At 45.5% G+C, this 25,837-nt stretch overlaps 1 protein-coding gene across 12 annotated transcripts in view; it reads left to right on the plus strand.

Annotated features, from left to right (window-relative positions):
- Positions 1–24,297, plus strand: part of CAMK2G (calcium/calmodulin dependent protein kinase II gamma) — a 107,597-nt gene extending 83,300 nt beyond the window's left edge. The window contains exons 14-22 of one of the 12 annotated variants that reach the window (XM_032191276.1): positions 6,004–6,036; positions 9,886–9,954; positions 11,534–11,578; positions 12,263–12,311; positions 14,345–14,458; positions 18,336–18,411; positions 18,931–19,025; positions 20,143–20,388; positions 23,374–24,297. In XM_032191276.1, coding sequence (XP_032047167.1) covers positions 6,004–6,036; positions 9,886–9,954; positions 11,534–11,578; positions 12,263–12,311; positions 14,345–14,458; positions 18,336–18,411; positions 18,931–19,025; positions 20,143–20,375 — 714 coding nt within the window. In that variant the 3' untranslated portion in view covers positions 20,376–20,388; positions 23,374–24,297. The remainder of the gene's footprint in view (positions 1–6,003; positions 6,037–9,885; positions 9,955–11,533; positions 11,579–12,262; positions 12,312–14,344; positions 14,459–18,335; positions 18,412–18,930; positions 19,026–20,142; positions 20,389–23,373) is intronic. The other 11 variants (XM_032191278.1, XM_032191279.1, XM_032191281.1 and 8 more) reach the window with 11 other exon arrangements.
- The last annotated feature ends 1,540 nt before the right edge of the window (positions 24,298–25,837 follow it).

The following is a 25,837-nucleotide window of genomic DNA, read 5'->3' on the forward strand; positions in this document are numbered from 1 at the left end:
GTTGTTCCTTATACATAAAGGAATAGTTCTGATGAATTGGATGCTGGATTAGAGAGCACAGCATTTTCAGTACACAGTGAAATGGGTTGTCCTCTGAGAACCACTTCTACTTCCATTCTACTTCTGCATGGCAGTGGAGACCTGCAGTCAAGTGTATGCAAGAAATTTCCTCCTACGTGTTAGAGCAGTCCTGCTCTGAGGTATGAACCTGAGTGGTGTCCGGGAAGGGCATCGCCTGGCACCACACATGCTCATCTTGGGCTTTGCCTTTTCCCCAAATGGCATCTATCTTCATGTGGGGCTTTTGAGTCCTTGTTTCAGTGAGCCTTCTAACTCAGAAAGAAACTATATATTTCCTTCTAAAGCTGGTGTTTTGAGTAACCCTGTTGCTTAAAAATGGAGACCTTTTAGAAGTACAGGTCCCTTTGCTGCAGTGCTCAGGTTGGATAGGACAGCACGTAGTGGCCTCTGTGTGTAGTAACTACATTGTGCACTTCTATTGAAGGACTTCTGCAACTACAAGTGTATCTCCTTCCTCTGCCTTGCTGCCTCCTTGTAAGGTGGTGTTTCCCAGTAGCCATACCATGGAAATACAGCCTTTTACCACTCCATTTGCTCATCTGAGTGGCACTGCCACGCTTGACTGCTGTGAAGCAGTCCCTGTGCCAGTCTCTGGTTGGTGGCCTTGCTGTTGTGACCAGCCTGCTTTTCAAGCATTGTTTCTCTTGCAGGAAACGTTATCTTAACCACATTGATTTTGTCAGAACTAGCTAGGGTGAGAAAAAACTTGTGCTAGTGATGGGTTCAGCTAAGATCATCTGATCTTGCATTGTTTGTAGTGAAGTATCTTTTTTTTTGTTGTTGCCTTTTGCAATAATGCAGAACCTAGCATGACTTGAGCAGCAGATACACTCTCAGCTTTGTGGTATCCTTTTCCCTCCCACTTCCTACATAAATTATTTTACATAGGATGCAGACTTAGAACAAGCACTGCCTGCTCTATTTTCAGCTGTAGTGTACTACTGACCACGTGCCATGTGGCTAGGCTGTTTCTCATGTTCCCACTAGATATAGAGACATCTGCTTTTCTTTTTTTTTTGAAGTCTTCTTAGAAATTAATTCATTGTGTAGATTTGTAAGAAAATGTTTCAGTTTCTCCATTGATTTTATCTGGTCCCGGCTGGCTGTGCTCCAAAAGAGTGTTGTTGGAGATATCCACACAGTAGATGGAATGGAAAGAGTATTTGTGCCATGAACCGATGATTATACTAATGTAAAAAATTAATGGCTTTCAGCTTATTGAGAAGAAAGCACAATCGGTTTGTCTTAATTTGCTTTCTGTTCAAGGTATTTTTTCCTATCTTCAGCTGGTATTCAGAAATATCTATGCTAGAGTCCTACATTATTTCACAAATACAGTAGGAATTCATGCTGCATAGTGTTCACTGAGTTTGAGTGAGGGCTGTGTATCTTTCTTGGTTATTATTCCCAAGAACTTCATGCACACGTGCATTAGTGTATATAGGATGCAAGGTGCAGGAGGTTGTTGCTGGTTTAGCACAAATGAGAAGTGATACACCAGCCACATGCGCTGATAAGAGCAGCGTGTTGATATGATGTTAGCTGTAAGAACCAAACACAGGTTTTACTTGTTTCTGTAGGAACTGACTTTAATACTTTGCTTAAGCAAGCCTAAGATGCTGAAGCGATGGGGATGCATACATTTTACTTGCCTCAGACTTTTTTTGGGAAGGGTTGGGGGGGAGGCTAAAATCAGAAGGTGAGGGCAGGAAGGAAACATTTTTATTCCAATGTAAGCGTGCCCACAGTGGGATTATTTGGATGAATTTCTGTATGGATGACCTTCTCCTCTAGCTAATTCCTTGTGTGTCTATTTGAGGCATTCCTGGTTTTCATTTTGCTCTGCCGCTTCTATTTAAAGTACTAATTCTGCTAATTGGTAGATATTTCATCAGCTTGGTACTTGAGAACTTTTCCGTTATCTTAAATAATGAATGATTTAAACTGCCTTGAATCTTAAATTGTCCCTGCTCATCAAACCTTTGTTGGTAGTGCTGCACTCACTTTCTTCAGGCAGAATTTGGATCCAAGCTGATGGAGTAGCAACAAGAGGAAGGCCCAGGTTTTATACCCAAGGAACATGCTTTTCTGCTTTCAAATCCAGAAAGTGAGGCTAGAAGATACTGGGTGACGAATTGCAGAGCCACCTAACATGCCACCTATCTTGTGGCCAGCACTGTAGGTCCCAGGTATATATAATTATGTATTTTAAAGATTCTAAATTTATGGGCAACATTGTGCAGCTGCCATTTTAAAAGTTACTTTACTTAGTTTCATATAAAATCTACTCGCTTCCTTGTTCCCTTTCTCTCTGTAATCTGGATTTGCCATTCCCTGCAAGGTGAGGGAGGGGTTAAGGGATGGGCTGGGGCAGACAACTGGGTGAAGATTGACTCCTTCTGATGAATGGCCTTTCTCTGACCTTGTCAAGGTCTGGGCTCCCTGTGGTTGGTGTCACAGTCCTGCTGTTGATTTTGTCTCTGGGCAGCACTTCAAACAGTTGTTTTCCTTTTTCTTCTAAAGGGGAATTTCCCTTCCTGCTAGTGTGAGAGGATGAGTTTGTTTCTAGTTCTAGGAGGGCCTGTCAGTTCCATCTTTGTAATCAGAATACATTAATGCACAAAGTGCTATTTTTAGTTAAGTATATAATTGTAAGTATTTTAAAATTAGATCTTCTCTAAGCTCTTTGTCAGTTTCGTCTTCTTTCCGTGTTTTTTTTTTTTTTTTTTTTCCCCTGAGCACTTTGGTTTGAGGATACAAAATGATACTAATCATGTTTTTCAGGCCCAGCGTAATACTTGATATAAATAGAAACTTGTGTAGAATGCTATGGGATGTAAAAAGGTTTAACAGCATTCATTTGCAATGCTCCACTAAATTTGTTGACTTCTTACCTTGTCTCTCTGCTGCATGCACACAGTTCTCTTGTCCAGTAAAAGCTGACTAGCACAGCTGAAAGGAGAACACAGCTGAAAGAGTAAAAATCCCGATTTTGGTGTGAGAAGGTTAATGCTGTAATGTTGTAAAAACCTTCCCATCATCTCGTTTAACTTCAAAGAGGCACCAAATACCATTTGTTCTGCTGCTCATAAAGAGTTTTGCTGTAAACATACATCTTATGCCTGGTGGGTACCAGCCTGCCTACCATTTGCCCAATAAAAAGCACGTGGGGAAGGCTGGAATGCTCTGTAAGCTGGCATTGCTGCCCAGAAAGCATGCTTTAGACAGAAGGCACAGTAGCAAGGTGAACCAACAGGGAATCCTCAGAAAATTACCTGTGCTGAAATCTGTAAGGGGTCAAGTAACATCCATGCAGTGATCAACACAAGTTAATGCTTCGATTTCTGTCTGTGGACATCTCGTGATCTTTAAGCTACGCTGTTTAAAGGTGGTTATGCTGAAGTGAAATGAGGAGAACCCAAGAGGACCTGAATGCCACAGTTTTTGCTGAGTTGTTTTATTCAAGATGCTCAGGGAGCCCTTCAGATCTGTGTAAGTGCTGACATCCAGTAACGTATTCTACCCACCTTTGATGCATTCAGGCTTTTCCCTGTATTGTTGTAATGCATGGAAACTGCAGCTGAGATCAAGGGTCCAGTGTGCTTAGCACTGTGGCAGTGCCTAAGCAGAAAATCCCTGCCTCTTAGCTTACAATTTAAATAGAGAAGCTGACAAAGGGCAAGAGAAAAGGAGGATTCAGAAACGTGAAATGATTTGCTCAGCATCACACAAAAGGACTAAAGCAAAGTCCTGAAGTGACTTTGCTCTGTGTAGATAGGAATGATAGTTGCAGCAAGTATGGGATTTTAACTTGCTTACACTCTCTTTCAAACTGAGGAACTGCATGCAGACAACTGAAATGCAAAAGGCTTTTATAAAAAGGTATCCCTGTGAGATGCCTAGAACTGTCGCTGGGATGTTGACTGGAATCGCTCTACTTCCTATAGCCTCTTCTAGTACATATTGCATTTTCTGTAGGTGCTCAGAGTAGTTTACACTTGCTCTTTCTAGTACTGCAGCTATGCTGAGGATACAGTGATTCTTCGGGGCGTGTTCTGTCATCTGGTGACTTCTGATTATTACCTAAAGCAAGATTCTTCTGTAAGCTTAGTTGCAGAGAATCTGCTCCTCTTTCTGAAGTGACCACCTGACTTCCACACATCAGGGGATTGAGAGACTGGCTTGCTGTTAGTAATTTCCATGTGTATATTTTGACTTAAGTTTTGATGCTCTAACACTTACTGTGTTCCCATCCTTTTCGCATTGCCTAGCTAGTTGTTTTTTCCCTGTTATGATGCTAGCCAGTAATGATGTGCTTTCCGAGGTTTCCAGTCTCTCATGTCATGTTAATACACCAACAGTGTTTTAAATTTAGGTTGTACTCTAATTAAATTCTGGTCTGCAGAGGGTTCTCTTTCCACTTGTAACGTTATTGTCAGTGTTAATTGGGCCTGCAGTTTCTAAGGAGAAAAATAGGAGGGTAAATTTTTTTCCTGTATGGATTGGTTGACTCTCCTTGTTCTCTTGAACTTTCGGTTCTCTCAACATTTTCTACTCCTCTTCATGAGTTATCAAAAAACAAAAAAACTTCAAATGATTCTGTCTTCCTTAGAGAGGAGTTTCCCTACAGTATCTGTGTAGTCTCCTTCTGCTACCACTTAAAGGATACATTAAAAATAACTCAAGTGTTGGAGCAGTTCCTCAGCTGATGTGGATTTCCTCTATTCCCAGTCAAGGATTCCTCTGAGTTGTTGGTGGTCTGAGCTTCGTATTCATGCACTGGTGATTCATCTCATTTTACCCTAACCTAAGGCAAAGCATGTGGAAAAGCTATACTGTCTTAAAAGAAGATGAAAAGAATTAGAAGGCTGTAAAACAGAAAATGGCAAGCCCCGTTTTGCCTTTACGAAAAGAAACATTGGTGAACAGATTAGTGGGCTTCAGAGCCTAGATAGCACCAAAGGAGAAGAGCAGGTGGTAGAAGTATGCAGCAATGTTGGGCGGAGGGGGGTGTGTGTGTGTAGAAGTACCATTGTCGTGCTGAAAACCTGCTGAGTGCAGCATGGACAGGGTGAGGCGCTGAGAGTGCAGTGACAGAACAGAGGCGTGCGTGCAGAGCCTGGCTCACTGGAGAGTGGAGTTTGGTGCGAAGGTGTCCTTGAAGGTGACTGAAGATGTCTTTGAGCAAGAATAAACTCCTGGAAAGATGGGTAGTGCTTAAGCATTGCTCCCTTTTTGTTCTTCTCCCAGTATCTGAGAGCGCAGGGTGTTCTGGCTGTGGAGTGCCTTTTTGCCTTCCTTGCCTTTCCTCCGTGTCTGAGCATGGGTGAATCTTGCCTCTTCACTCAGCCCTCATTTCTGTGCGAGGGAGGCTTTCTGCTTCCTGTGCTACGCACACCAGTTCCCTCTCTTTTTCTTTAGCCCTTGGGGACGCCTCTCCTGCTGTGCCTTCCTCCCCACCCTCCGAGTCTAGTTGCAAAAAAACCACCCGTGCTTCCTCCAAGTGTGCATGCGTGGGGGTGTGCTGCTTACCTCTTCAGTGGGCCTGGGGGAATTGCACTGTTGTCTGAAGGGGGAAAGCACATACAGACGCCCCCTTGCATCCTCTGTCCTGTGCATATCTATTTATATATTCCTCCCTCTTCTCCTCCTCTCCTATCAGTGTGTGGGGCACCTATGCTCTGACCTCGACGTTTGAGTGGATGGGGGCCTGCAGCCCTGCCCTGTCCCCCGCTGTGTAGCAGGGACCTGTCCGCACCTTCTCGTGTCTGTGCATTTCTGTTGCTGCTGCGTAAACCTGCCCTAGGGGAGCGTTATTGGCAGGGGGGCCCTTGCTGGCACACTAATGTGTGAATAGTTTCTGTGCTTTTCTTCTCATCTCCTCTCTTCCCTTCTCTTTCCCTCTCTCAATGGTGTGTCCAGAAAAGGAAGTCGAGCTCCAGTGTGCATTTGATGGTGAGCACCTCCCGTAAGCTGCCTGCGATTCGTGCGTCCGCCATTCTCATGCCATGCACGCTCGGCTTGTGCTCATCACCCTACATAGCATGTCTGTGCAGGGGGGCGGTGCGGGGGGCTCGTTGTGCACTGAAAGGTCCATGTCCTCACTAAAAGGGCCCTGTGATCGTCTGGCCCCCGGCCAGCCACGCAGTTCCCATTTTGTGCAGAAAATCAGCTGCTGGAAACGCAGTTTGACCTTGCCTGTTATCGGTGTCTGGTCTGAGTGTGAAACAAGCAAGGCAGTTGTTCTCCTGGGCTCAGCAGGGCAGGTGTGTGCCTTGCCTGGACATGGGGCTTTGTCCTTCTGTTGCAGAGGTGCCAAAAAGAGCAGCAGGTGCTTTGCCTGGCGTTGGTGCCGTCATCCTTGGTGGGAGCCCTGCAGTGTAGAGCAAACTGGGAGTTGCTCCAAATGTGGCAGAGGCTGATGGGGCTCCACTGTTCAGATGAAATGTGTGGGCACAGCACCGCCGGGCGGCTCAGAGCTGCCGGTCACCTCTTTTTTTAGCATTCTTACTGAAAAGGTTTGTCAGAGCCTTTATAATCCAAAACTTCCCTTTGTCCTGATCTCATTTATGTGTCCCAGCATGACCAAATACCCAGTAACTGCCTCCCCGCCCTATTCATTTCCTTTTTTCATCCATCCAGATGTTTGACTTCCATAGAATTTGTCAGAAAAAGGAGTCAAATCCACTCTCAAGGGAGCAAAGAGAAAATTGGCCAGTGCCATATTGTAAGGAGTTATGTACAGCCCATTAGATAATGCCTGTCCCTCTGACCCGAGGTATGAACAGTAACTCAAGTACAAAAATTAGTGATTGCATTTTCTCCTGTAGACAGAAAAAGAACAGGATATTTTTCTCCCTATTGTGGGTAGGAACGGGAGCGTTGTAAGTACCGAGAAAGCAGAATCATTTGTTTCTATGTTACTGTCTGGAAGATGTTTCTCCTCTTCCTCCTTCAGTGGCATCATAAAGCTATGTAAACACACCGAGTAATCCCAAAGTACTGCTTGGAAAATCTGATGCAAGGGACTCGCTTTTCACCAGCCTTGCCTTTACGAAACTCGAGGGCAGGAGTCCTTTGTGCCTTTCTAGCCTTGCTTTTCTGCCCACTGCCAATCCCTCTGCATGTTGTTTTAAAGCAGTTGGGATATGTAAACCATGCAAGTGTCAGCCTCAGAAAACAGAGAAGCAGCGAAGGTGGCTCAATAACCAGAGACAGCCCATGTGTTGGTACTGGCTTGCTTTTAGTTGGCTAGAATTGGGAGTCCCTAGCGATATGATCACTGGTCTGTTTTCTTTCTCTTGCACCCTCTGTGTTGCTTGTGCCTGTCTGTCTGTCTCTTGTCTAGCTCAGGAAGCACTGCCAAGTGCTGTGCCAAAACTAATCGTGTTACATAGATCTGAAGAACAGCCTGGCACCTTTATAGGTGAATCGGCCTCTTTTAACTTGAGCTGTACTGCTGTGAATCACAGCCTGGCGGGGAGCAGGAGGGGAAGGAGGGGTAAGGGCTGGCTGTGGCCCCTGGGCTCGGGGATGGGCACGCCAGGCCTTTCAAGCAAAGGGCAATGGGTTAGGTGGCCAGAAGACACAAACATCTGTGTGGGAAACTCAGTACATCAGGCACCTTTATCAGAGGAAGAACTACGAAAAATGTTTAGCCTAAGTCCTCTACCAAGTCCTCTACCTCACGTTTCCTTCAGACTCTGTCCTGGAGTAAAATACTGCGTGAATCCAGGCTGGGAAACATGGTACTCTGCCTCCTGCCCACTGGATGGGCAGGAGTATGACGAGTGGGCTGGGTGTTCAGTGCAGCTCGGAGGGTAGGCTGCGTGTTTTGGGTGTGCGTGGATTTGTGCACAGTAAGGCGACATCCCACACCTAAGAAGCTGCTGTCAACTTTTTCCCAGAACAGTGGTTTCCTGGGTGTTTTACCCATTTGGCCCAAGTTACAATGCCTTTCAAAAAAAATCAAAAGCATTTTTGCACACCTTCTTTTGTGGTAACTTTATCATCTTATTCCAGTAGACTAAGAAAAAATGAGTTGTGCTCTTCTCACTGGAAGAGGTTTGGAAGATCTCTGCATTAGGATCACTTTCTGAAGATGTATGGGAACCTTGTACTGTGTGGATGGGTAGATCCAAACGTTGCCAGAAGCCTGGTTGTGTATGCCACAAAATAAGTTGGGATTCATGTTTTCAGGTCAACATGCTCCTATTATACCCACAGCAGCCTGTTATCTCTTCTGCTATCAGGTTGGAAATAACTTGCAGGAAGCAAAGCTCTTGGAAGGCCAAAGTCTTAGGACAATGTGTAGGAAGAGGCAATAACCAGTAACTTGTGCATTTTCTCATTTCTTAGCTTTGGGGACAAGTGTGTTACATATTCTTTTCTTTTCCATGGACTTTTAAAGTATTCATTCCCGTCTGTCTCTCCTACTTCCTCTCCTCTCCACCTGTCCCATCTTCCTCTTCTCTTTGCCCTCTCTCCCTCTCCAAAAGGGATAGCTAAGCCAAGGCATGCTGCTCGTGAAGAACAACTGAAGTATTTGTGGGTGTGTGTGAAGTTTCAGCCTCACAGGATCTGTCTCTGGTTGACATAACTAAAACTTGGCAGATGTTTTCCAGCTCAGCATTTGAGTCCTGCATTCTTCGTGCTGGTTACTGGGTGATGAGGGCCTGATGTTTTGCAGTGTCAGTTTGCTCTCACCAAGAATGGTGGAATCAAGAGCAGCTGCAGTGAGGTCACCTTGCTGTGAGCTCAGCTCCAGTCATCCCCATCTGTCAACCAAGGAGTCCGAGTGAGGCTCCCGCAGAGCTGATTCTGACACTGCTGCTGGCGCACAGCAGGAGAGCGGTACACCTGGAGGGGGGTTACACAGCAGGGTGAACCGTGGGCCTCCTTCCCCAGCAAATGCCTGGATCGGGGGGCTAGGACATGTGTACTAGTGGGCACAGGTTTGTCTTCCCGCAAACAGTTTGCTCATTCCTGACAAGTGACACTTGTGACTCAGTGGGACGGTCCTTTGCAGCAGGGTGGTGACTGCCTCACACTTGTGCTCTGAGAATGCAGGAAATGGGAATTTTATTCTTAACCACAGCTACAAGAAACCGAAGAGAGAAAAGATGGAAAAACTACTGTCCAGAGGACTTGCTGCTTTGGGAACTACACAGACTTCCTTGCGGGCACCCTCCCCTCCCCTTCCCATACTTCGGTCCTGCCAGCTCTGTTCAGGTCACAGCAGGGACACGACACACCGTGCCTCACTTTTTCTCTGCCTCCTCTAGGGTTGACCATGTGTTCTCTTACATCAGTAAATTCTCTGGGAGCCTCAGCATCATCACCTATCTATGACTGTTTCTGTGCACTTTGGGACTTTTCAGTCACAAGTCCTGTTTGTCCCTTGTTTGGGACGGCACCATGGCTATTGTCTCTCTCTCACTTTTGTAGTCTCCTTCTCTTGGGACCGCTGCCATCCCTCATTCTTCTTCACCAAATAGTTTTGCTGGTGCTCATTCCAGGATTTTCCCCCATCCCTTTGGGCTGCTGCCTTTTCCCCTCTGTTTTCCTTCCTTATAGCTCTAGCAGTCCATGCACATTTGGGTTTTGGTACCTCCCTTACAACCTCTGATACCTCTAAGGGAAGGATGATGTCCAGCGACCCGGACAGCACTCCTTCCTCCTCCTTCTTGATGGAGCTGGTGGGGAGGGGTGGGTCTGAGGAGATGGTTGGGGTTGGAGCAATGCTGTCTTTTTCTTGCTGCCTCTGCCCAGCAGGGGAACTAAAACCATGTTTTTCTGTCTCAGCCACAGAGCAACAACAAAACCAGTATAGTAAGCACTGCAAAAGAAACACCCCCAGTGCAGACGTCCATGGTATCTTCCCCAACCGCTATTTTTTTTTTTCCTGTTTGGTTTAATTTTGATTCTGTCCTCACCCCTTCTCTCCTTACCCCCACCCCGAGTGCTGCTTGTGCTGCTCTGTTTCAGCTTGTGTTTTGGCTTCGTTCTGTCCGTGTCCCTGTGCTGCTGTGGGCCTGGTCACAGCCTCACAGGCTTTGGGGTGGGGGTGCTGAGCAGAGCTGTGGTTGGATGTGGGGATCGCAGCTTGCCTGAACTTCCCCTTGTGCCATCATCCCTGTATAGTTCTGTGTGTCCCATTCAACTGGTCCTGCTGGCTTTGGGGCGGCTGGTTTGGAAGAAGAGAGTGGCCAGCTCCATCCGCTCTCCAACACCCGGGAAGCTGAGGATGGACTTCAGGACACCACAGAAGAAAGGGTTTTCAGAGGAGTCCTTAGGTGGCCCATTTGGCCTGCTCACTTGTGTGCTTGCCCCACTGCAGCTCGCTGGCTTGCTGGGCTAGCGTTTTCTGCTTCAAAGCTGCGTGCAGCAGGCTCCATAGGGTGCCCTGTGCCGAGTAAGTGTAGTGGCACAGCTCACTGTAGGCTGCTTCAGGAGGCTTGGAAGATCAGGCAGCAGGGAAATGGGTGACAGAGGCGGGTGGGTGAGCCCTTCACAGCACCATCATGGTCCCTGGTGGCCTTGCTCAGCCACCCGCCAGAGAGATGGCAGCAGGAGGAAATGGTGCAGGACCCTGAAGTCTTGTCCCGGTAACAAAGGGATGAGTGCAGGAGCTAGTTAGCAGCCCTAGGCCTGGAAGCTGCTCTTTGTGTCACTGGAGAGTTGGATTTGGCATTTTTTGGGGGGTGGAAGGAGAGAGTTTGTTCTTGCTGTGTTTGTTGCAGAGTGAAGGGTTCTTGGGACACTTCATAATTTTCTGCTCTCCCTTCACTAGCTTTATTCATTAAGGATTTGATACTGAAGAACCCTTTCTAAATTATTTATTATTGTTATTATTGAAATTGGACTCCACTTTAGAGACCTGTAGAAAAATGAGCCTTTTTTTTTACAGCCCAGTTCCCTTAGCAGCTCCTCAGGAGAGCCATTGAGATAGTCTGGCTTATCTCCCTTGTAATAAGGAAATTATGAATGTCCCATTATAAGGGAAAAACACCTGGCAAGCTTTCCAAAAACCTGGGAGACAAAGGCCCCAGCCCAGGATTATCCTTTTCTCCCTTCCAAAGCATTCTCCGGTGAAGATGCTGCTGAGGAGTCATTACTTCATCAACAGCTGTAGGGAGCGGGGGCTGACCAGTGTGGTGCTCTCTGGCATTTGTGCCAGCCTGCTTCTCTGGAGGCAAACTGGGGATTAGGGGCGATTGCAGGGATCCTGGGGGCTTTGTCTCCTTGTAACCGTAGCTTTTAGTGCAGTCTCTCTCTTCAGGAAACCTTCTGTGCAGGAAGTGTGTGCGTGCGCACGCAAGCACACGTGTGCTGTTTGGAGTTTGTGGTTTGATTTTTATGTCAGTCACCTTTTCTCCACTTGCTGGGGAGTGAAAGCAAATGAGGGAATGCTTTGGTACTATAGTTTAATGATTCTTCCATCCTTTCCTAGGAGCCTCAAACAACTGTTGTCCATAATGCTACAGATGGCATAAAGGTAAGGGATGGGAGTGTTGCCAGAGAAACCTCTGCTTCTCTCGTCATTCTCATCTGTGTGTCTGAGTTTAGTTTCTGCCTTTCTGGTGTTTGGTGTGTAGCATGCTCCTGAACACTGTGGGCAGCAGTGGACTGGGAGGGCTGCGTTGTGTGGATCTAGATCCCTAGAAGAGGCTGAGTAGGGACAACAGTTCAAGTATCTCTTTTCTACAGTGGTGTTTAATCACCACTCTCTTATCTGGGGTGGATGAGAAGGTACAGGTGCTTGTGCACTTATTTCTTCTGGAAATGGAGAACTTGTTCCGAGAAAGGTTAGAAGCCATTCCTTAGCTTCTTGCGGCTATTCTTCTTCCAAAAAGAAGCAACTCCCATTTGATCTCCCATTTGATTTGATGGTTTGGTTACTTCTGGTCTTGTAAGAGCGCTGTGTGGATGGCTTGAACTGCTTGTACATGCAGAAGTTAAGCAGCGACGCAATTAAGTTCTGCCAATATCTGGCCTGCTGTCATCCAAATCTTCATTTGTGTCCTCCTGTCCTGGCCACCCTTGCCCATGTGTTCATGCTTTCCCTACCTTCCTTCACAAAAAAAAAAAAAAAAAAAAAAAAAAATTAAAATAAAATATCAACCTACTTACTAACACTCCTGACTGCTGATGCCTGGTAATGCTCTGTTCTGCCATGCAGGGTTCCACAGAGAGCTGTAACACCACTACTGAAGATGAGGATCTGAAAGGTAGGTGTTCTGCCTGTAACTTCTAATGTGTGTAGAGTGCAGGCAGGGGTTCCTGAAGACTTGAGAACTGCCCTGATCTAGCCTCCCAGATTTCCGTGTGTGACTCAGTTCATAAATTTGCCATGACACTGTCATTCCTGTCACAGTGGGATGATATGCTGGGGAACCAGCTGACTTGGCCTTTGCAGTATATAAACCCTGTTTGTCCTGAGCTAATTTTTGTCTCAGAGTTGGAACTCTTTCCTTGCAAGTATCTGTTCATCTCCAGTCCATTTCTAGACATGGAAAATCTTTACTAGTCCCTCAAGGTTTGGAAGCTGGCTGTGTTTTTTGTGGTTCTCTGCAGGTTACAGGGAGCTGAAACCTCTCTGTTGTTGCTCACTTGCAAAAGAAGCAGTCTCTCTTCTTGCCTCTTTCTGGGAATCTCTTCGGTGATGTGCACACACCTTTCTTTCCCCTACCCCTCCCCTTTGGGTCTATTTTGGTTTCAAAGACAGATGATTCTCAGCCTGTTGTCTGTCACTGGAAATGATTTCTCATGTCCCTGACAGAGAAGTTGGTAGAGGGAGAGGCTAAGAAGAGAAGCAATTTTGTGCCTGTCAGTGACCACATCATAAATATTCTGTGCTGGTAAAACTCTCTAGGTGAAGGAGCTCTGAGTCCTGTGTCTGCTCATGTTGTTCAAGCAGCTGTCCTCTTCCTGATCCCCTAAAGAAGGAAGAGAAGAAAGAAATTTTCCTGAAGTAGGAAATTTTTTCCTGAACGGGTCCAGGATGGGTGAATGCAGTTGTCATTCAGAGGCAAATGTGATAATAGTTTACATTTTGAGGCAGAGGTATTCTCATTCTCCCTGCAGTCAGTCAGAGTTACGTAGCCAGGGAAAAATCAATGCTGGCTCTCTGGTGTAGCAGCAATGTCACCTCAGCCAGCTGGGCTAATTCCTAGTGCTTTTCCTGTGGTTTATCAGAAGCTGCTGGCTTCTCTTATGAGGAGTTGCAAGGAGCAGAAATTCTCCACAGTACTGGTTGTTTTAGATTAGACCTGGCCCCATTACAGCGTAGTATTCCAGCTCTCACCTTTTTGCCAGAGAATAATTTGGGATTTAAGAACCCAGTTTGGAGGGAAGGGAACTGGATGACTTTTGTAGCGTGGTAATGAAACTGATTTATCTCATCTCTGCTGGCTATCTGTCCAGAATAGCTACTTGTCCAGAACCTTGTCTTCTTTGGCAGCTTTTGTTCAGGAGAGGTCCCAGCCTTGAGCCAGTTGAGCCAGTGGGTGTCCTGCAAGTCAAGAATACGAATGCTGTGAAGAGAGGAAGGCTAGGTCAGGGATAGATGGTGGGGGAAGGAGGGCAGCTGGCCAGGACTAAATCTGTGCAGAATTATATAGGGCCGCATTGTTGCAGATCAAAACTGAGATTTCTTCAGAGGTTAAAATATTTTGTTATGATTTTAATAGAAGGGATCATTTGAAAACTTGTTGAGCTCACACAGTACTGGTTTGTGCTATGGCCAGCTCTATCTGGTAATTTTAGTGCTTTGCTTTATAACTACTTCTTTTCTGCTCCCGGCCCTTCTGGTTTTACGTAAAGCAAGCACTTAAGCAAGGCTAAATAGACCGGGGTTTGGGGATACTGGAGTTCTCAGCGTTCTGGTTAACCATGACTGGGAAAAAGGAAGTGCTTGTGCAGCTCTGTTTTTGACCTCTTGCTTTCAATAGGCGCAGGTTATGCAGATCTATTCTGTGTTGTAGGAGACATCATCTTGATACATCAGTGACAGTTGCCTCAGGGCTACGTTGTTTCCAGAGTGGTGGGGCTGAAGGTAGCAGCCCCCCCGTGTCACTATAAATTGCACAGCAGATCCATGTTGTTGAGCTGTCTACTTGGCTTTGCCCTGGAGGATACTCCTGCATGTTTTGTGCCCAGCATTGTGGTTTCTTTAATGTTCTCCTATTTCCTTTCTCTTTTTTTATTTACTGAACTTGCGTGTTTTGTTTGTGTTTTGTGTTTTAATTCCCTGCCATGCTAGCTCCCCCTCTCTCCACCGGGGACGGCAGCTCAGTGCTTGAAGGACGGAGGCACAGTGAGAGCAAAACACAGACTGAGTCCATGCAGTCCCAGCTTTCTCTCTGTTTCTCAGCCAGTAAGTCCAGGGGTGCAGTGCTTCACGGCATCTTTTTCCTACTCCTCCCTCTACCTTTCCCATTTCTCCTTCCCCCAGATTTTTCCTTTCCTCAACTTCCTTCCAAAATGTTGATTTTTTTTCATTTTTAGTACTCCAGAATAAAAAGAAATCATCTCCCTTCCTGCAAAATACCCTCCTTTGCACACTGAAAACTTCCAAACTTTTCCTTCCCCTTTTGAAAAGGCAGAATCTCATCCAGATCGATTTCATCCCTTTGCTTTCATCTGGGTGAGGTGTGGGCTTCTTAGGAGAGATGTCTCTTGGGGTTTCCCTGGGCAAGTTGCTGCATCTCTGTAGGTTCCCTTCCTGTGAATGGGGTCAGTGGTGCAGTTCTGCGATGGAGGGGGATGTGTGAGGCTGAATTCAGTCTCACTTGGCAAGAACTTAGGAGCTCCCTGGGTGCTGATGGTGCTTGGGAAGTACGGAACAAATGAAAAGCAATTGTTTGTGAGGATGCTTTGGAGAGAGGCTGTCACTACTGCACGACCCTCCAGCATTTCTGAATCCACCATCAGATGCACCTAGTGAAAATCCTTGAATGATGTTGGCTCTGAGGAGCATCTTTCTCTCTGATGTGCTTTACTTTGCATGTCTGCTGTGCTCAATTGCTGGTAGCGTGGTTAGTCTGTCGACTGTGGTGCCTCAATCCCTCCTGAACCAGCTGTCTCCATAGAGGAATCTGTGGCTGAACACCTCTGAAAAGGGGTGTGAGAATGCTAGCAGGTCAGAGAAGATTGAGGTGGGGTCTCAGCCTTCCCCCTATACGTGTACCTTACTAGTTGTCTGACTGCTTAATGCTGTGACAGAATGATCCTTAATGTGAGCTGGGAACACCTGAAGTGTTTGATTCTGCTCAGGGCAGTCTGGTGGGAAGAGAGGAGCAGGCATGCCCTCTTCTGTCTCCTCCTGTCATCTATTCCTGGTTTCCTGCGCACAGTGCCAGTGCCTCGTGATGCAGCAGTCAGAGCCTCTGTGTTAATATTTCTGAAGTAGCTCTAAGAATGTCAAACTGCTGGTTTGTGAGGCGTAATGGGCAAGGTGTTTTGTCTAGCCAGAATGGAAGGGAAATGATCTCGAGCCCGTTTTGCTGTGAACTGTCCATCACCGCTTCCTTATTACCTCGTTCCTCTTGTTCTTGGTGAGGCCCTGCTTGGAGCCCCGAGGAGCGGCAGCGAGCAGTGCGGGGCAGCGTTCTCCCTCCCCGCTCCTCTCTTAGTTGGTGTGCAGTGGTTTGGCTGCCCTGCTTTCTTTCCCCCCTCTCTCCCACCTCATACTTGCCCTTGTGCTGCTCTGTCACCCTCCTGGCCAGCGTGAGCTCTCCCTCCTCGCCGTGCTCCGAGGGGTGCCCTGTGGGACAGGCCACGGAGCAGAGCAGGGACGGCTCGCTGGGATGGGGGTGTCTCTGTGTGCCCACGGGTTGGGGCTTGTGTGTGTTTGTATTTCTGTGTTGGTCTTTATTTTGCTTTCTGGTTTACGTTTGTTTGTTTATTATTTTAACGCTTACATTTGTTTTGCAGCTACCCAGTCTTGTGAAGAGAAGCTTCTTGCCTGGGACAGCCCAGGGCAGACACTGGAGTTAGAGCGTGCTCGGTCGGAGCCCTTGCTCACTCCAGTAGTTCCCTTTGTGCACAGCAGTGCACCGTGTAAGTTAGCAGCTGGGTAGCAGTAGCCGAGTAGTGCGACTGACTAGCTCCCCTAGGCGCCGGGCTGCCCTTCTCCCCAACACCTCATCCCCCTGGACGGGCCGCAGGCCTCGGGCCGCCCCCAGGCGGCGCTCCCGGGCCGGGCCGGGCCGGCTGCGGGGAGCGGCGGAGGCCGCCGGGGGGAGCCCCGGGGCCGGGCCCGCGCTGCGCGGCCCCTCGGGGGTGCAGCACAGGCGGTGGGGACGCCTTCCTGCCCCCGGCCGGGGACACTGCCCGCTGCAAAACGCGGGTCGCCTTCTGTGTGTCACTGCGGGCTCGGGACATGTAGGAGAAGCCAGAAGGCAAGCGCAGTCTGGTGGAGGGGACTTGCGTCGCAGGGGTAGGGTCAGCGCTGCTGTGTGGTGATGTTTGGGAGGTGGGTGCAGGTCTTGAGACGAGCCAGCACGCGGTGGCTGTGGTCTGCAGATTTGTCACTCATCCCAAGTGGCGCCTTTCCCATGGATCACGTTTTACAGGCATGGCACACATTTGGGAGGGGGATCCAATGTATAGCCATGCTTCGTGGGGAAGCCGTTCCAGGCGATTTGCTTGTAAAAGTGTTCTTCATAATAGGCATAGCCCACTATGTCATTTTGATCCATTCCTTCTATATGTCACTTTGTATGTGGAAATTTATACAGCCCGAGCGGTAAAACTAGCTCCCTTACCACCATGAGCCAGTTGTTCCCTAACCAAGATGTTCCCGTGGCTAACTGGGTAGTATAATCCTCTTAATAGATTTCCAGAGTGGGTGCAGGCATCTTTCTGAGCCACTGGGATTATCACCTTGTTGCTCTTCAGCTGTACTTCCCAGTGCTGGGATGATACACGCATGTGGATGAAAGTTTAAGGTGGAGGGGAGTTCGCACTAACATCTTCTGGCGTCTAGAGTGGGAGTCAGCTTTTCTGACTTGGACACCTAAAGATGCTAGGTTATGTTTCAGGGCTGTGCTCCTAATGATAGGCATCCGAAATACCTCAGGTGAGGCTTGCAGAGGTGCTTACTTCTTTCAGGGCCTACAGGAGAAGACTGGTGACTAGTTCCATTTCAGACACCTACACTTCAGATGCCTAAGGGCAGATGAATTACAGTTCTGGTGGTAGGGATTAGAAATTATGTGGTAATGGTGATGGTGAAGATAATGATAAAGCACCTCCTATACGCTTGTATGATGTGTACCATATCCTACCTCAAGGGAAACTGTGGGGAAGGCTGAAGATCTGTTGGGTGTGCATACAGTCATAGACCTTAAGTTGTGTTTCTTCACAGAGCTGAGCCAAACTCTGTCAGTGTGAAGGACTCCAGATATCAGTAAGGGTGATGGAAGGCTTCAAAGGGGATGGGGCATGGGCAATCAGCTGTGGTAAACCAAGAGAAGAAAGTGCAGAGGTGCAGGCCAGAGCAAGGTCGAATCAGCAGTAGACAGCTAGCCTGCTGTCTTCACTCGTCCTGAAGTCCAGTGTGCTGGGGCTGGGTTAACAGCAGTGCTGGTAAGGGCTCTGCCGTAGGGATCTGCCTGAGGGACAGAGTGCATATTAGTGTATGCCTAGGGCCTGTTCGTCCAACCCATCTATCCTGCTGTGGTTGTCTTTCTAGCTTGTGGAAGTCATCCCTACATGTCCCAGTTGCTTGTTTGCAGCATTCATAATAGCTGAGGTATTGGTGATGGTGATAGGCAAGTTGTTGGGAGATTTTTTCCAATTCGCTTGGTCTGTGTGGTGGCCATTTTCCCATGGCTACTGTGGTGAAGGGTTTCTACAATTTAAGCTGCTAGACAAATGCTTCACATGGGCAGGTTCACTGACATTCATTGGTCAGAATCCCTGGAAGCACCTAGAGCTGTCATTCAGGAGACACCTCCAGTGCACGAGACAGGCTTTTCTAGAAGAAAAGGAAAAAAAAAAATTGAATATGACATCTTTATTTCATTTCTCCCTGCATTATGGGATCACCATTCCCCTATCATACCACTGCCCCCCTATTCTCATATGGATGGCTGTCGTTACTGCATATCTCCAAAATGCAGGGAGCAGCATCCTATGAGAGCTACACTAATGGTGCTCTGCAAATTGCTTGTAGGAAGCACCCACTAGCCCCATATTCCTATCGAAGTCTTACGTGCAGTTAAATTGTTCTTTCTTCTTGTTCGCAGTGCGTAAGCAGGAGATCATTAAGATAACAGAGCAGCTGATAGAAGCCATCAACAATGGAGACTTTGAGGCTTATACGTAAGTACTGTTGGTTTGTGCATAGATGCCTTCTGACAGGTCACCAATCAGTTCGTGTGCAAGTTATGTTGTGGCTTCCGGGTATGAGTAAGAGTCGTACAATCGGGTATGATAAATATTGGTGTGCTTCTTAGCCTCTCTCACTTGTAGTCAGGAATACAGTAGAGCTGTTTAAATGAACTTGAAGTAGAAGTCAGGTATCAAACAGCAACAGGAGTGGCAAAAGGAAAATGCCCTGGCTTTGTAAGCTGTGTGTGTGTTTGGGGGGAGGAGGAGAGACAGTGAGATGAGCATAAAGAATAAAAGGTTGTATACCAGAAACACAGAGGCTTGTTTGACATGAAATGCCAACTACCACCAACCCTGTGGTTGCAGCAGTACCCCATCCTCTAAGAGCTTGCTCAGACTAGTGAAATGGTTAGGACACAGTGCAAGTCCCATGCCATACCAATACTTCATTGTGTAAGGAGCCTTTGGACTTAGATGCAGGCTGTAAGGCTGTATTGCTTTTCTTTGCAGAAAAATCTGTGATCCTGGTTTGACCTCGTTTGAACCTGAAGCACTGGGGAACCTGGTTGAAGGAATGGATTTCCATAAGTTTTACTTCGAGAACTGTGAGTGGGTAGATTTGGTAACACCATCAGTCTTTTCTCTAATCTTCATTTATTTCACCTTTTTGGGGAAAAATTGCTCTTGTTTTTACTGCCTATCATAACCAGCAAGAACTTGGTTGTACATGGGTTGTGATGCATTTATAAGAGACAGCATTCTTTCTCTCAAAAGCCTTTTTCAGCAACAAGTTCAGTTCTAACCCCCTGATCCCTTCACTGTACACATATGATTTGCCTGATGCAAGTGTTTTGTAAGTGTCGATAACAGGACCTCTAAAAGTTTGAGGCACCGGATTTCCTACTGATATGGAAATGGAAAAAATGAACACATTCGCGTGGAAACAACCTGTATGTTTGGGATAGATGTACTGAATGGTCAGATGTGAAGTGTATTATGCACAAACTGCTGACATGTGTGAACTTGGAGGTTTCCCTGGGTGGTTTCTGATCTCTACCACCGAATGAATCCCTTAAGTTCATTAGGATACGGGGGTCACCTTTTTCAGTCTGGGGCAGGAAAAAGAGTTGGGAAAAATGCTATCATTTATACCAGTGGATTTGCCTCCCTCCCTGCGTGTTTCCACAGAATGAAGTAACTGAAATTTAAATCCTGAGCTGTTCAATTTCTTTGATTTTTGGGGGATATGTCAAGGTCCTTAGTATAGGCCATTACTAGTGCTCTAACCATGCAGAGACTTTGTCTCTCTAAAAAGCCTGTCCTGGAGTAAGTTTCACGCTTCTCTGAGACCTGTTTGTATTTAATGCAGGCCTGCTGTACAGATATCCTGACTGTTGACTCTTGCTACATTTCTGATAATTGAAACATTTTTTCCTATAACTAAGGAAACGGCAGTACTGATGTTGAAAGAGTAGCAAGTGTCCTTTGCAAAATAAGTGAGAACAAAGAAACCGGGGGGTTCCAGGCAATAATAAGGGCTAAGTTTTGAAAGACAGGTGATAGGGAAAAGATAGGCTTGGAATTTGCCTGGAAATTACAGGAGCAATTTTTGTTGTATCCCAGAATCAAGCTGGAGGTGAGTAGACTACAAAAATTGGAGGCTGCGGGGGAGCTGTTCTCGTAGTGGTAAAATTAAGCTGATGGTTTTGTGTGTTCTGCCAGTACTGTCGAAGAACAGCAAGCCGATACACACCACCATCCTGAACCCCCACGTCCATGTCATCGGTGAAGATGCTGCCTGCATCGCATACATCCGCCTGACACAGTACATTGACGGCCAAGGCCGGCCCCGCACCACGCAGTCTGAAGAGACTCGCGTCTGGCACCGCCGAGATGGCAAGTGGCTGAACGTCCACTACCACTGCTCTGGAGCCCCTGCAGCACCTCTCCAGTGAGGATCATACATGGGTATGGACTACCTGGGAAAGAATATATCGTACACATCCAAGGCTGCTGTATGTGGGAATTCAGTGCCATACTCCCAGACTATTCAAGGGTGTTTAGCTGTGAGAGAACCATTTTTAGTTGTCTGCAGGCTAAAAATGTCCACTGGTCTGTTGCAGCCTTGTCCTCTGGTCTCTGGAGGATTATCTGACACTCCTGACAAACCAAAGCCATGTGCCAGATGGTTGCTCCTGAGCATAGATACTCTTGTACCTGCAGTACTCGCTCCTGTATATTTAGCTTTGTGCTCAGACAGAGCACACAGAGTAGAGTATCTCATAGTGTGCACGTGCACAGGTTTGCTGTTTCCCAGCTGTCAGGGATCTACCTTTCCTGTACTTCATTACAGAAAGGATTCTTCTTTGGTTAATGTAGCATTGCCAGATAAAGCTGGTAAAATCTTGAGCTTTGACAAAAGCAAAGAGGTCAGTTAGCAGGTGCCGAAAAATGCCTCGATCTAACAGACCTGTTCTGATAATGCCAACAGCACAGGTGATTAAAACTACCAGCAAGGGCAGATACAGGCTGTCAGACAGAGGAGTGAATCCAGCCTTGAGCACAAGCTGTAAGTGTTGGTGTACAAGGAGAAAAAGGCAAGCTTGGGAGAAAAACTGGCAGTGAAAGGTTCTTTTCGTATAACGTACTGCCAAACCCTGGGGAAATTACTTGTCTTCTTAGGCTAGTTTAATACCTTGTCTATGAATCAGGGAATGGACAGAGCAGGTAGAGTAGTTAGGAGAATTTGAATGACATGTTGGTGATTTCAGAGAACTTTTTAATGAGAATGTCATACTCTAAAGAGTATGTTAAAAAATCTGTAGAGAACAATTTCTATGCCATAAGAATAACGATGTATTTTTATAAAATTTACTACCAATTTGCTGATGAGCAGAAGCTATTTAGCTTACAATGTTGAAAAACTCAGAGGAAAAGAAATCTAAACAAATGATAATGTTAGAGGTTTTAAAACATTCCCCAATTAGCTTGACACAATTCAGCATGGGAGGAAACTTCAATTATAAAATTTGACTTGAAGCAACAATTGTTTCTTGCTCTTGAAGGAGAACAGTATGGTTCCACTTACTTTTTGAAGTATGCTTTTTAGGCATTTTGGTGTCTTTATTACTTTACTCTTATTGAGATGTACAAAATCTTTCTGCTTCCTTTCGTTGTATACTGAAGTATATGACATATTCATTTTAAAGATCTAAGCTTCCTAATCTTAAAACCTTTTTACTCATAATTCTCTATTTCAAACAAAAACAACAACACTTCTACACCGGGGAGGCAAGCTTTTTAAAATGTATTCATTTGAGAACAAGCCACTTGAGTATAGTTACTGCACCATGTGTACTACTAAGAACGAAGCCAAAAGCAGTTTGCATTCATTTGGATTGTGAGGGATTGAGCCCTAGTGAAGGCAATGGAAAGGAATGTGAACTACCACAAGCAGATTGCAGAGGTCACAAATGGAATTTGGGAAGCAGAAGTCAGTCAGGATGCCCTAAAAACCAGGGGAGCTTTCAAGAGAGCTGGACAATCAGCTGATTTTTTTTCAGCAGGGAGTAAGGCAATGAGAAGGATAATGCCATTGGAGGGAAACAAAAAATAACTTCTTTTCATTGTTCTTCATCATCGAAGTGTTGAGGGAGACTTACGTCTTAAACATAATCTGCTGTGAAGTCTCAAAAAAAGATGCAGAACAAATTAAAAAATTGAAGACTGGTATGGCTTGGTGACTATGCCTAGAAGTTCTGAGAAAGCTTAGGAGTGAAGTGTCGTAGCTGCTACAGAGGAGTTGTGTTTCCTTGACTCAGCTGCTGAAACATTGCACCTCTTCCAAAAGTATGTACTGGAGAGCTTTTGAAAACTGCAGAGTAGAATCCATTTCCAAACCACAAAATGTTGGTTAAAACAATATTTAAAAAATAAAATGAAGTTGAAGTATTTGTATGCATTTCTGGGTTCTGAAGGAAGTGTAACCACATGCAGTTATGAGTGGTTCAGCCCCCAGTGAACCACATGGAATCATTTGTGAGCCGTGTTGGCCCATGTGCATTGAAGGTTAAGGATGAAGAAGGAATGAGGTGAATAACAATGCTTAAATAGAAATCAATGGTTTGTTCTCACCTGCAAGGCAGAGTTCAGTTTTGGGTAAGTCACCATGAAAAGATACAACAGCTATAAAAGAAATTTGAGGATAATCAGAGGACTTCTGTATGAGGAGAGAAGAGTAACCAAGAAGGGAGAGAACTAATAAGAGAGTTGGAAAAAAATAAGCAAAGTAAGAAATTGTAGAAAGATGATTTTGGCTGTGCCAAAAATCATCTTTCTATATATAAATATGAAAAAAAATCAACCAAACTTAACTGATCAAAATAAATCCAGTAGTTTGACGCAATGAGATCAGCCAGGAGGACCCTTTGCTAAAAGCCATCACTAAGGCTACAAATTTGCAAAACTGCAGAAAAGGTCATACATTTGTTTAGATATTAAGAACATCCAGAGCAGAAAATGCTGAAGACTTTAAAATAATAGTTATAGATCTTTCTATTCAAGGCAAACGCCAATTGGCAGTGAGGTGGAAATTGTTCCTTAGGGCCAGACTCTTTGATCACCCCTTTGGGGAAACTTCTTCAACTTCTGGCACATGCCGCTATTAGATAGTGGACCCAGATATGCTCCAATCAAGCAAGTAATTCGTTTGAGCAAGTAGCTCAATTTTGTTGGCACACTCAGCCACCTGGAAGGGAAAGTGTGTTCCTCATGTCTTCAGGGCTCTGCTAATGAGTTCCAGTCTGATTTAGGAAGGGTTTTTTCCCTGCACCAAATACTTACCCATAGAAAAACTTGTTTTATTAATTGAGCTAACATTTGGCTTTATTTCCTTTCATCTTCTGCCCTCTTCTCTCTTCTATCTGGGTGGACGCTACCTCTTCATGACTGCAGCAACTTGTGGAGATACTCAGCTGGAGGGCAATATCTTCTTAGCACGCAGCTCTGGAGTGCCTGAGTGACAGCAACGGTCATGTCTGTTTTGACATTAAAAAAAAAAAATACAAATTACAAACAGGCAGCAGCCAAATGCACGAAACCCTGCATGCATCTGATGCTCCGGGCGCTGCCTTTCTGTTGTTTTCCATGGATCCATCGTGTCTGTTTCTGCTGTACGAAGGTGTTTTTAAATCTAAAAAAAGAAAAAAAAAAAAAAAAAAGACATGTTGTTTGTATAAAATAATAAAAAAACAAACAAACAGGAGTAATGCTAAATAAATGACAGATTATCCAACGTGCCCCCTCCCCCAGGGCTAAGAAAATGGCAGCAGCTGGAACATCTTTCGGAAATGAAGTGAGGGGGAAAGCAAAAGTGAAGGAGAGAGAGAGAGGGAGAGCAAAAAAAGGAGGCGGCTTGAGCAGCGGATGGCTGAACTGTGCTCCGCAAAGCCATGGTGGAAGTTAACATCGCGTTCAGGCTGTGCTGTGACTTCAATCAGTGAGTGGTGGCGAGGAGACCCCAGAGGAGCCAGTGTGAAGACTGGGGCGCAAGAGTGAGGAGGCGCTTCTCTTCCTATTGCCCAGCAGACTGACTTCAGCCTGAGTTTCTTCTTCGATTTCTGCACAGCAAAAACGTTATGGAAAGCTGGTTGCTCAGCTGCTGGATCCCAAAACAGACTTTTTTTTTAAAAAAGAAAAAACAAAATGGGATGTTGATATAAAACTAATGGTGTAAGTAAGGGTTAAAAAAAAGTGGGTTTAAGTGAATATAACTTAAATAGAAGCTTGCTCTTCAAAGATACAGGTTTTAGAAACAGCCACTACCTGGCCAAACATGGATGTTTGAAGCCAGCTTATTTAATTAAAAAAAAAAAAAAAAGAAAAAAGAAAAAGCGCTAAAAACAGCATTAAGAGCAGAGATTTTAGAGGAAGAGGGTACATGTATGGGATTTTCTATTTTTTTTCTTTCTAGTAGCATAGTTGGGATCCACAGTGCTGCAGAACACGTGTTCCTTAGGAAGCAGACAAGAAACTTAGTGTTATGTTCTTCATGAAGACTTGCACATACACTCCTATACGAGGCATAAATAGCGTGTGTTTTTTATACTGAAATATATGCACCATAGAAATAACGGGGTTACCTGGCCTCCTGTTTGGTTTGTTCGATCTCCGATGAAAAAAGCAGTGGGAGCCAGCAGCCCCAGCCAGGTGCTTGTCCCCACCACTAACCCATCTGATGTTTGTAAGTGTCATGTTTCCTAGTGTTTATTTGGGTAATTTTTCTATTTTTTACAGTGATGTTGTAACACAGAAAACTATCAGATCAGAACCTCAAACCGTAGCTGTAGGACTCCAGGCCGCCTCCTGGTGTTGCCTCTGGGTGTTAGAGGATACCTCATAAAGCAGAGGGGAAAGGGAATTAGCACATGTGATCTGATGTTTGTCCTTTGGGCCAATTCATCTTCCTTTCTTTTCTTTGCTGGAAAGGGAGTCCATTTTCTTTATTCATTAGTTGGGGAATATGGAATTGTTTTGTTGACCTTACCAAGAACTGATCCTAGCCCCAAGCAGAAAACTGCCTTTTTGGTGGACCCTTTCAGTAACAGGGTTTGTCTTGACCAAGGGGAAGGACAGTGTTACTCATTCTTTATATCATCTGGGATGGGCTTTTACCTGAATTTCTGTCTACCCCCTAATTATTTTTTGTATCTTTCAAGGCAATTGATGTGATTGTGTTGACAGCATACAAAATGTGAGGCAACCTTTTTACAGACTACGGAACAGAAGAAAGCTAATTTGAAATTTTAATCCTTATTTAACAGCATGCAGAAAGTAAAAGCTGTTGCACAAAGTGTGGCTGTCTGCCCCGGATAGCTGTCTGCTCCCTTTGTCAGAGAGGTGCTAACCCACACCAGGATTAGATCAGCTAACCCGTGAGGAAGGAAAAGACCATCTACATGCCCCAGGTTTGTCAGAGTAAATACTCTTTTATTCCTCCCTCCACCATCCTGGGGAGGAATTGTGGGGCTTGAACCTGTAGGGGGCAAACACTAAATGATATTATTTCAAAACATTTTAAAGACAGCACTAAGCCACTGAGTGAAGTGGAAAAACAAGAAGCCTTGATATTTTATTCAGTTGTTGTTTTTTTTGTTTTTTTCTAAGCCACAAAGAGAGAGCAAACAGGAGATTACAATTATGCCATTTTAAAAAAGATAAATACAAAACATTATGCATGCCTTCTTTAGGTCTGATCTTCCTTGTCTCTTTACCTGATGATGATGATTAATACATAAAACGAAAACCCTCTGTATTACGTACCTGCATCTTTCAGAGAAAAATTAAAAGGAAAAGAACTGTTGGGTTTTTTGGTTTTGCACAGTCTTGGAGACAAACTCTTTTTTTTTTGTTTGTTTGT

The sequence above is a fragment of the Aythya fuligula genome, chromosome 7 (genome assembly GCF_009819795.1).
Source record: "Aythya fuligula isolate bAytFul2 chromosome 7, bAytFul2.pri, whole genome shotgun sequence".
In the NCBI taxonomy this organism is placed as follows: domain Eukaryota; kingdom Metazoa; phylum Chordata; class Aves; order Anseriformes; family Anatidae; genus Aythya; species Aythya fuligula.